This window comes from Molothrus ater, chromosome 9, assembly GCF_012460135.2.
Source record: "Molothrus ater isolate BHLD 08-10-18 breed brown headed cowbird chromosome 9, BPBGC_Mater_1.1, whole genome shotgun sequence".
Classification (NCBI taxonomy): domain Eukaryota; kingdom Metazoa; phylum Chordata; class Aves; order Passeriformes; family Icteridae; genus Molothrus; species Molothrus ater.
Genome location: NC_050486.2, coordinates 22,657,218 through 22,668,340, shown reverse-complemented (window position 1 = coordinate 22,668,340; position 11,123 = coordinate 22,657,218). Strand labels below are relative to the sequence as shown.

Below are 11,123 nucleotides of genomic sequence, written 5' to 3'. Positions count from 1 at the left end.
GAAAGTCCCTGCACCACTGATTTCACAAGGAAAAATTAGTGGGGTTGGCAGTGGGGTTGTCCCACACTGCAGCTGGGGGCCTGGCCATGGAAAGGAATTTGGGAAAGAGTTGGGAACTGGCCTTCAATATTATACAGCTCAAAGTCAGGCCTGGTTTGTGTTCAGGATAAATGATATTATTGTAAATACAGGGTAAAGAGTTGAGGTGGAGGAAGGCAGTCTTCCTCTGATGAGTGTGCATTTCTGAGGGTGCTGCACATTCCTGAACATGGGTCCCATGGGATAAAGTGTTATTTGGAGCACCAGGCAGGGTCCCTGGAATGGAAATCACCAGACCCAGAAGTCGGGGGCTCAGATGCTGCTGTGGGGTTTCAAAGATGCTGTGACACACCACAAGAAGAGTGACAATGGAACCCCCGGCTCACAACTTCATAATTTCCTTCAGAAGCAACTGAAGTTTCTCAGCTGTGAAGCCAAATATCTTTTATTCTTCCTGTGGGGTGAGCTTGCCAGTCATCCAAACCTGACATGGACTGGAAAACTGCTTAACTCGGGACCTGCAACTTTCTCTGTCCTGCAGCATTTGTGCAGCTTTTGTGAAGGGCAAGCCTTGAGGCCTGCTGCAGCTCTTTGGCTGTTTCTACCTCTTCTGGTATTGAAGAAATTTTGGGGCCAGCCCTGATGACTCAATAAAATGAATGCTGCTCTGTTTAATAGTGTCACCATTAAACAAGGTGTGGGAGGTGAGAGGCAGTGCCCAGCACAGAATCTGCTCTATTAATTGAATGTCTTAGAGTCACAAATGTGTTTTGCTGCGTTATTAGTGACACTTGTTGAAAAGAAAAAGCAGGGAAGTGAGTGGGGGTCCCACAGGGTGGGAAGGGATGTCAGAGCTGGGGCATTGCTGGGCTCCCCCTGTTCTCCTCCTGTGGGGAGGGGACCTGGGGGACACCATGCTCCACTTCACTGGGGAAGAGTTTCACCCACCTGGGTCTCGTTTTTTCCCTCCTGGGCCGATGCAATTGTTTTGTGCCTGAGCTGCCTCCCACGCTCCACCTAAGGGGACTGTCAGGTTCAAGTCACCGCGCCCGGAATTCCCCTCCGGCTTTGGCGGGACAGGGCGAAGAGGCGCCTCCTTCCCGCAGCAGGATTTGAATAACCAGGTGAGAGCATCGGCCTTCCTCCTTGGGGCGTTTGATAATTGACCAGGCGCTCATTCCTGCGGCAGGGCTCTGTGCCCGGCTCTCTGTGCCCGGCTCTTCCTGCCCAGCTCTCCCTGCTCTCCCTGCCCTGCTCTCCCTGCCCAGCTCTCCCTGCTCTCCCTGCTCTGCTCTCCGTGCCCGGCTCTTCGTGCCCTGCTCTCCGTGCCCTGCTCTCCCTGCTCTCCGTGCCCAGCTCTCCCTGCTCTCCGTGCCCTGCTCTGTGCCCGGCTCTCCCTGCACAGCCCGGCCCCGCTGCCACCATGCCCGCCCGCTGCCTGCTGCTCCTGGGGCTGCTCCTGCAGCTGCCAGCTGCCTTCTGCCAGCAAGGTAAGGGCCTGACCTCTCGGGAAACAGAGGCAGGGAAAGGCAGCGAGCCCCCGGCAGGTGGGAGCTGCTGGTGGGGGACAAGGGACAACAGTGCAACAGTGTCTTCGGGAGGGAAAATTCATCCCTGCTCCTTCCTGAGCTTAGCTCTGGATGAGTGGGTGTCCGTGAGGTTTTGCTGGAGCTGGGATATAGAGACTCTCTACCTGTTTTGCAGAACTGCCACCTGAGGTTTATCTGAGGTGCTTGCACAGAGATAAACTGCTCTGCTTTACCTCTGGCAGGACTGTGCACTGAGATGAGCAATCTGTTTTCTTAAGGCTTTTTTCTTTCTTTCTTTTTTCTCACTCTTATCCTTGAGCAAGTGTTGTTCTGGGTTGCTCCCTGCGCTCTCTGAGCCTCCTGTTAATCTGTAATTTTGATCATTGCTGAGGAGAAGGAGCAAATATTTTCCTCAGCAAATTGACCTCCTCTTCTCTTCCCAAAGACTTAACAGAGAAACTTCCTGTGCTAGGGTATTATTTTTAGGAAAATCACTAAGGGCTTCTCTAGTGCTAGAAATAATGAGGAGTAATTAAAACTCATCTGGTGCTGCCCAAGTCCCGGAAAATTCCCTCCCTCTTTCTCCTCCTGATGCCCCAGCCCTGACCGCTCTTCCTGTGTTTGTTTACCAGCTTGCTGAGGATTGAACAGTCTGGAGTGTCCATTGTCAGCAGGGTTGAAAGTTTTGCTTGGAAAGAGTAAAGAAAAAGAAATCCTTTAATGAGGATTCAGAGCCTGGCACAGCTTCCTTAGACAGCAGAAAAGGCAGGCCAGCCAAAGCTGTCCAAACACTCAGAGAAGATACATTAAAAAGCAGGTCTGTGTCTTCAAATTAGCTGTTGAGTGTGGAAATGGAATTGCAACAAGTGCAGTGTCTTATTTTGGCACCAGCACTTTTCTCGGTCTGGTTTGTAGCTGCAGATGTGAGGAGACACATCTGCCAGGGCTGCAGATTCCACGCTGCTTAGCTTGGCTTCAGAGATCTTGTTTGTGGGGGGAAACCCCATCATTACTGTGGGGAAACACAGAGAGGAGGTGGCAGAGCCCGAGGGACAGGCTGGCCCAGGAGGGGCATCCCTGGTGAAGCATTTTTCCAGGAACACAGCCCTGTTTCCACAGGTGAGACTCATCCTTTCAGCCATCCCTCCTGGCAGGGCAGCAAGGTGTGCTGGTGGGACTGCAGCCAGGCAGTGCCCCCGAGGGAGGGCTGGGACCCAAACCTTTACTCCCTGAACAGATCCTATCAAGCTCTTGCTCCTGCCTGATCCCTATTCCTCCTTTCTTATGCCCGTGCAAGCTTCCCAGAGGGTGTTTCAGCCCAATGCAAAGGCATTTGCCATTCCCCTACCATCCTTATCTCCCCCTGCAGCCAGGCCCTACATGATCTCTGAAAGTCAGAAACCCTTGATTTGGGTTTGGTGTTTTCCCTTTTGGCTTCGGATGCTCTGGAATCTGGTGGAAACAGCCACAGGAGTGAGATTTCACTCACAAAACCATCCAGTACCTCCTGAGCATGCTTGCTCCAAAGAGGTCTGCTACCACTTTTCTTCCCCCCTCCTTTCCTGGAAGATCACAAGATGCAAATTTGGCAGTTTAAGTCATTGCTGACTTCATTCCCTGGCTGCCCTTGAACTTCCTTAACCCCAGCAGGAACCTCACAAAGGGCTGGACCTGACCATTCCCCCACCCCCCCAGACTTAGGCTGGAAACCCTGGGTCTGGCAGGAAAAATAAACTACAACTAATAAATAAATGTGGCCAGCAGCCAAGGGCAGAGTGAGGGAGGATGCAGAGTGAGCCAAAATTCAGCCAGGAGGCAATAGGTGTGTTTGGGCCTGCACTCACAGAGGTGAGTGGTGGGCAGCAGGGCAGGAGCATCCTTGACCACCAGGTAGGACAGGAGGGGACTGAGATCTGCTCTTCCCCACGGCTACCACCCCTGGCTGCCAGCAGCAGCAGCCTGCTGATCCAATGGTGTTTCAGTGGAAACACACTGATACGAGAGGGAATTTCCGTCTGAGCTCCTCTGCTTGAGTTTCTGCCCTGGGACCTTGCAGAAACACGACAAATGTCTGTGGAGAGAGGGGGCTGTGAGATGCCACTCAGGGCTGTTCTCACAGCCCCTTGCCCAGCAGTGCCACTGCTTTCCAGACTGGCACTGCTGGTCAGTCAGCTGGCCAGGCTGATTGCACTTCCAAGAGGAAAAAAAGAGCCGTGTTTTGGGGGTTGAGGTTGGCTGTTGTTTTATTTATTATTTTTTAAATTAAAGTCTCTTGTAGTAAAGACTCCAGGAGCTGGGGATGTTACCAAAGGACAGTCTCCCTCCCCAAAATCAGAGGGAGAAGAGAGCTGTTAGCAGCAGAGCCAGTGTGAAGCTGTCTGTGGGGTAGGAGTTGGCACGTGTGGAGCATGCAGCCTACTCTTACCACTGCTAGTAAAGATTATTTTCTCTTTATAGCAGAGGCTTGTCTCCTGTGAGACAGAGGAAGCATTCAGTGTAGAGTTCCTGAGGGGGACTGAAGCATCCACTGCTCATCCTGGGGCAGCTCAGCCTTGCAGGTGTCCCTGGCTGGGTCTGAGTGTCCTGAGGCTGCTGCTGGGGCTGGCAGGTGTCACCCTGCACCTGCCCCTGCTGCCCCTGCAGAGGGACCAGGGCATGTGCAGGGGTTGCTGTTCTGATCAGCAGGTGAGGAAAAGCTGGGTCGGAGTAAATACCAATTAAATCTCAAAGGCTGTGTGGACAAGGTGTCCTTTAGTGCTGATGTGATGGCACTTTAGGATGGGTTTGACTACTTTGAATGTTCCATTGTCCAAAATCCAGTGGGAGGCAAGGAGCAGCCATCCCAGCAAGGGCTGGGACAAGGTTTCCTCTTCTCACTGCCTGCCCTTGCATCCTGCCCACATCCAGGAATGTGTCTCACAGCCTTCCCACCTGTGGCTGGATTCCTGCTTAGGTCTGGATAGGGAAAAATGAACTTGTCAGTCTGTTCCATCCCTGGGGGAAATGGGGCTATCCCAGCCAGCTCCCACTCTCCACCCCAATGCTGCCTGGGCCCCCGCCAGCCCCACCTGTTCTTTGTGCTGAGGTTATTCCTCTGAATGCCTCAGCCTTCAATTTCTGTCATAAATCATTTGCTGCTCTGGAAACTTGTTGGATGGTGCATTTTACCAAAATCCACCATGACAACTTTTTGCAGTGGGAGTGGCAACCCAATCTAACACTCTCCCTGCTACAGAGTCCTTATTTTATCAGTCAGTATCTGGAAAATATCCCAGGAATGGTGTCTGTGGCATCTGGGGACAGGGAATAAGCAGTTTGCTGGAACCCCTCTGCCTTCCTTCATTTGGCAAACATTCTCCTTCTCTCCCTTCCTCCATGTCCCCCAGGCCTTTTCTCCCTCATCACAGGGTCACCAGCCCCCCAGGGTGAATGTTTATGTATTTGTATGTGGATATCAGTGGATATGGGGCCCCAAAGCTGCCAGGCACCACACTCCACATGCAAACACCAGTGAAAACTCTGTTTAATTGTACTTTATTTCATTGCTATCACCCAGGTGAGCCTGCCTGAACCCACACCAACATTCTGCTCGGATTTGCAGGAGCAAGCTCTCATCTGGAGCTTGCTGAAGTTGGATGGGAGGAGCTGGGCAGATGAGGGCTGAGGGTGAATTTCTAACCGTGTCCTGTTCTCTCCCTGCAGCCCGGGGCAGCCTCCAGCCGTGGTCACAGGGTGTCATTGCAGTGGTTGTGTTCCTAGTGCTGGTGGCCATCGCTTTCGTGGTCAACAGGTTCTGGTGTAAGGACAAAGTGTAAGTGTGGGAGGTGGCTCTGAGCTGGGCTGAGCTGCACGTGTCCCTTCCAGCAGCCTCTGTGTGTGTGCCAGCGTTGGGAACACCATGCTGGCTGTGCTGGGAGAGCAAAGACTCCTTGTCCTCATCTCCCTGTCCTTTTGTCCCTTTCCTGGTCTCTGATCCCTGTTACTGATTGCCAGGTGGGAGCTTGCACCCTACAAATGCTGCCATGAGAAAAGAAAACACTGGGCTGGGAATGGCAAAGCCATGGCATCGTGGCTGGATCACATAGGAACATGTTCAGGGACCTGGCCCAGCCTGGCTTTCCATGGCTTTTGGGGGTGCAGCTCCCATGTGCCTTGTGTCCATGGGATAAGGCCTGAACCAGCTTTTTTTGCAAAGCAGACAGAGCCAAGTTGTGAGAACACACTGAGAGGAGCTGAGAGAAAAGGGAGGTAGTGGCACTGGCAGTACCCTCCACCTGGAGCCCATGGCACAGGCCAATGTGGTGTCTTTATTCATCTGAAAAAGGCTCTGTGGGATGGGTTAACTCTTGCCTTGGCCAAGCAGAGTCACAGGCTGCTGCTCCTGCTCAGCTGAGCAAGGCCAGCTGGCTAAGTTGCAGTAACCTGATCTTGAACCTGAGCCCAAAGGCAACAGGGGATGAAGACCAAAGGCACCCCACATCTGTTTCCTGGTCCCTCTGCACTGGTGGGGTTGCTTTAGGATGGAATCTTCTTGAACCTGAATGTTCCTGCAGCCTCTCCAGGCTGGGGAGGTGGGCAGCTGGCTTACACTCTGAGCATCTGCAGGTCAGCTTTAGCCCCAGAGGCATTTTAAGCAGATCCCTTTGGGATGCATTCTGAGCCAATGCATGATAAAACATGTGTGTATATATATATTTATATGGTCTGATTTGCCACTGTGGTCTTTGTTTCCCAAAGAGGAACCTTTGTCCTCACACTGAAGGAGCCCCCAGCCCATGGAGTGGCAGGCAGGAGTGGTGTTTCCCACTGCTGCCCGTGCCTGGCTGCCTTTTCCCAGCCTGGAGGCAGAGGATGCTGAGGAGGGCTTGAGGAGGGAAGGTGCCTTGTTTTAATTAATCTGGCCTTTCTTCAGAAGAGCGGCAGTGAGGCTCGGCAGCCTGGAGCCCTGCCAGCTCTGTGCTGTCACTGTGACAGCAGCTATCAGCTCGAGCCACTGCCTGTTTGTGCCAGGCTGTTCCTTGGAAAAGCCTCTGAAATTGCCCTTGGGCAAGTGCTGGAGGAGGCAGGGCCGTGCATGCAGGGTGGACCTGCACCCACCCTCTGCCGCTAAATCCCGCGGTGCTGCTCAGGCTACAGGCTCATTCCAGAGCTTTTGGAGTCTGGCTCCAAACTCCCCATCCTTACCCAGTGCCTCCTTCTGCAAGCAATCCAGGCTCACTGTTGAGAGAGAGCAACTCTGCTTTGCTCACATGGATGTGCACAAGGACAGCCCTCCTGCTCCAGGGCTGAGGCACCAGCGGAGCCTTGGCTGCTCTCTCTGTGTCCATCGGGATCCACAGGGACTATTTTGTAACAGATTGCACAGAAGTAGACTGGAAAAACCAGTTAGCAGGAGGAAACAATCCCACGTATTGACAATGAGTTCTGCTGACTGCCAGCAGGGCACTGGGAGTCACTGCTGTGGGGACAGGGGCTGGCACTTGGCACAGCCTCTGCAAACCTGCAGGGAGGGTGTTTCTCCTTGCCCTTGTCCTGCTGGGAAGGAGGCTGAGCAGGGTGTGTGAGGACAGAATCACATCCAGGTCGTTTATTGCCTCTGTGGTGTCATCACCAGTAAGGGGCTGCTGCCCTGCACGGCTCCTTTGGTGCTCCTGCAAACGCCTCTCTTCCCTCCCTGCAGGGAAAGTGCTGAGAACGTGGTGAGCGTGGAGGACAAGCCAGATGCTGTCACGTCCAACGGCCATGAAGGGAGATACGTATCAGCTGCAGCTGACTTCAGGTGAAGGACCTGCTCAGACTTCTTCCCCATGGCTCCCAGGCTCTGCTCTGTTCCCCTGGGGACAGCTCAGACATGCAGATCTGTGGTCTCACCCACGTCCCATGCACCTATTTTTGGGGCTTTTAACCTTTCCAGGGCTAAGCCCAAGGCAGTGAGGGAGTATTCCCTTCTCCCTCATCTCTCCCTATCCCTGCAGCTGAGACCCACAATCCATCCACCACCTCACAACCTGCTACACCACATTTTTCTTGTGCTAGGTCACAGATTTCCAAAAGAGGAAACCACCAAAAGTGACCACCAGTCACCACATGGATGGTGACAGCCAAAACAGCCCTCACTAACAATTAGAGCAATTCCCACCCCACACTTGGCTCTGGTCCTTTCAGGGTGACCCCTCCTGTGGTCCCCATCTCACCCCTCACTCTGTGCACAGCTGGCACCAGCAGGGTCAGGACATCAGGACACCACTGGTGGCTTTGAGGATGCTGGTCTTGGAATTGAGTTCAGCATTGCACTTGTCCCTCTTGGTGCAGGTCCAAAGAGAACCAGCACGCCTACGAGAACACCGTGGAGCCCGAGGAGAAGGTGATCACCACGGCCATGTAGCAGCACCCATCCACCACCCTCCTCTGCCCTCCATCCGCTTCCTGCTGCTGCGATGGGCGTTTCCACAGAGACCCTCTGCACTGGCATCCCCGGGACTGAGGGGCCCTGGCCTCTCCACAGCACCACCACCTCCTCATCTTCTCCTTTTCCACCCGTGGGACATGTTCTTGTCCCTCTGGGGCTGCTGTCCACACAGGCATCAGTTCCCAGGAGGGGTCTGGAGGTGCCACCTCTCCTGCCTGGTGGTCACCCCACCTGGTTGTCTCAAGTCCCAGGAGGGTGTTGACCTGTTCAAGACACAGAGGGGATCCTGCTGGGTGCCTGGGACATCCCCATGCTCCCAGCTGCCCTCCAGGGAGCTGCTGATGGAAAACCTACTCTTTTCTCCCCAGTTCACCCTCCTTTTTATGACCTACACCATGCATTTTAATGTCAGAACAAGCCTCCCTCTCTGTACATATCTTCCCGGTGAGCAATAAAGAGAATTGTCGCCTATGACAGCCAAGAGGGTCGTTCTGCTAATCAGCCAAAGGACTTTCTGGCATCTCACAGCTCTCCCAGCCTTCAGGCAGTTGGGAGAATGAAGGACATCAGGGAATGCTCAGCATTTGGACTGCCCCAGAGCCTCAAAGGGATTTACAGGGAAGTGAGAGCATCATTCCCCTCTGTTTGCCAGGTGGGGTTACTGAGCCACAGAAACAACCCAGCACTTCTCAGTGCTGCTTAATGGGTGAAAGGCAGCACTCCCTGAATCCCACTGACCCCAGTGTGCAGCCCTACAGCCAACTGGGAGCCATTTCCAGGCTGGAGGCATGGCAGTCATTGATCAATGCTGCCAGGAAGTGGCTGATGGCCACTCTGGCCAGTGCTGGCTATCCTGGGGCATCTGGCCATGGTGCAACCTGCTCCTGCCAGGCTGCTCATTAACCAGGGTCTGCCTCTTGCTGTGGTGGGGGCAGTGCCAGGGCCACCATGGGAGCAACAAGTGTTTCTAAGCTGTGGCATTTGAAGATTGAAATGAGAGACCTCTGATGCTTTGGCCATTCCTGGAACATGAGTTACTCCAGTGGCATGAAGGGTCCTCTTCCTGACCAGTGAAGAAAGACTCTGCAACCAAGGGCAGCCCAGCTGGAGCAGCACTGGGGTGGGAGATTTCTAAGAGGGCATTTTTGGCAGCCCCTGGGAGTGAGGTATTTCTAGGGCTCTGCGGTGCACTTCCCACAGCTGAAGCTGCTGATGTCCCTAGCAAGTGGAGACACAAAAATTCAGGCAGATGTCTTCCAGTAACAGCCCCTCCTCAAAAGGTATTTTCCCTAGAGCCTGAGGTAGGTGAGTGTTTTGAAAATGCCCTCAAAGCCTTGGCATTGAGAAATCACAGCTCCCATTGAGAAATTGGATGGGAGTAGAAGAAAACAGGCAGAAGGGTTAGAGGGGTCAAGCCCTCAGATACGAAGGCAGGATGGCTGCATCCCCAACATCATGTCAGAGCTGTTCCATCTACCACCCTCCCTTGGGTAGCTGGAGGCTGAGCCAGCCCCAGGCTGGGTCCTGGAGCACCCCAGCTGTGCCCCTGATGGATGCTGCTCCCCTGACTTTCCTCTCACAGGTGCCAAACATCACGTGGGTTTGGAGAAAACCAAGCTCCCCAAGGTTCAGTGGTACTGCTGTACTCAGCAGGGTTTAAGGATTAGTCATTGCCTGTTCCTGCCCTGTCAGCACTTGGGCCGGGGGTGTGGCAAGAGGAAGGGAACCCATTAATTTTTTACCTCTCAGTTGCAAAAGAAGTTAACAATGTCATCCTTATAATGAGTAACAACAGGAGTTCATTCCCTGCTCTGTGTACACAGTGAATGTGTGACAGATGCCCGAGCTGCTCACCCTGCAATGCCTGGATGTGGGGTTGGAGTGCAGGTGTGCTCAGAGGGCCTCATCTCAGTGTCCCTTTCCCCACGGATCCCTGCCATGGCTGTGAGTCTGAGCAAGGACAAGGCTTCACTGCTGGGCTTGCCCAGGAGCTTTCCTGCTTGGTCTTATCACAACCAGAGCGCCTTTGGAGTTCCCTTCCCTGGGGAAAGCACCTTGTGCAGGGGCCAGTGTTATGTCCTAGCAGGATCTCACCTCTGCACTGCCCAGGGTGCTGCCCTGCCTCAGTTTCCCTTGTCTGTGTGAAGCAGAAGCTGAGGCTGACTGAAGCTGCCTTCCCTCGAGCTGTGCAGTCGCTCGCAAACGCTTCTCGGTGTGATCCTAAAAAGAACAAAAGGGAGCGAGCATAAATGAAATTTATTGTTGGAAAATCTTAATTAGATTTTAAGCCCCAAAGGGGGAAAAGTGAGGTATTATCTGACACAGCTAATGAGTGTTAAGGGTCCATTGTTATATTTCTTGTTTACCTTTCTGTGCTGGCTGATACAGCCCAGATCCTCGTCTGTACTGCCATAATTAGGATATCTCATCTCTTGCTGATAGGGTGGGGATGCTCTTTAAGGCACAATGCTGTCTCATCCCTCCCTGGCAGGATGAGCGTGATTGGGAAGACAACTTCTGGTGTTCCAGTGCTTGCGCCTTCCACACAGCCCCCGTGAGCTGGGGAATGTCCTCCAGAGTCCGGGCTCTACCTGAGACCCCCAGGTGAGGGGCACCTCCCACAGCTTCACAGACCTCTCTGAAGGGCCCAAAGCTAACTTGCCTGAGGGCCAAATCCCCTCCAATACCTCTCTCCAACAACACAGGGGGATGAAGGTGTCCTTCACAAGCCTCCCCACGCCCACCAGTGAAGGGTAAGGACACCACGAGTTCTCCATCCTACCCCCCCCATTCCATAATGCCATTATCTCTGAAGCCTTGGGCTTCAGGAAGATCTCCAGGGTTGTGTTCTGCTGCTGACAGGATGGTCTCCTTTGGGGCAGAAGATATTCAGGGTGGGGGGGGGTTTTGCTTCTCCACTTTGTTACAAGGTGTATCACGACTTTTCTTTGTGACCTAGGAGGGTGCAACACATCTCTTGGAACCCCAGATAAAGAGATATCTTGTTGGAAGCCACCTTTACTCTGATGCTTCCCCAATCTCTCCTGAGGGTCTTTAGCTATGAAGGTTTGAGATGTTTCAGCTGTAACTGCAGCAGTTTGGGCAGGTGGACACCTATGATATGAACTATCCCAAAATAGTTTAAT

The 11,123-nt window shown here is 53.4% G+C and overlaps 1 protein-coding gene across 1 annotated transcript; it reads left to right on the top strand.

Annotated features, from left to right (window-relative positions):
• Positions 1-1,462: 1,462 nt before the first annotated feature.
• On the top strand, positions 1,463-7,967 carry PDZK1IP1 (PDZK1 interacting protein 1). The gene is made up of 4 exons (XM_036387352.2): positions 1,463-1,529; positions 5,271-5,379; positions 7,249-7,347; positions 7,881-7,967. Exons 1-4 carry the CDS (start codon positions 1,463-1,465, stop codon positions 7,951-7,953), a joined length of 348 nt encoding a protein of 115 aa, XP_036243245.1. The 3' UTR covers positions 7,954-7,967.
• Positions 7,968-11,123: the final 3,156 nt, after the last annotated feature.

What these genes read in the sequence shown, in the direction of transcription:
- PDZK1IP1 (XM_036387352.2), top strand. Translation starts at nt 1,463, where the DNA reads ATGCCCGCCCGCTGCCTGCTGCTCCTGGGGCTGCTCCTGCAGCTGCCA. An exon ending in TTCTGGTGTAAGGACAAAGT is followed by an intron (nt 5,380 to 7,248) that starts GTAAGTGTGGGA and finishes CCCTCCCTGCAG; the next exon opens with GGAAAGTGCTGAGAACGTGG. An exon ending in TCAGCTGCAGCTGACTTCAG is followed by an intron (nt 7,348 to 7,880) that starts GTGAAGGACCTG and finishes CTCTTGGTGCAG; the next exon opens with GTCCAAAGAGAACCAGCACG.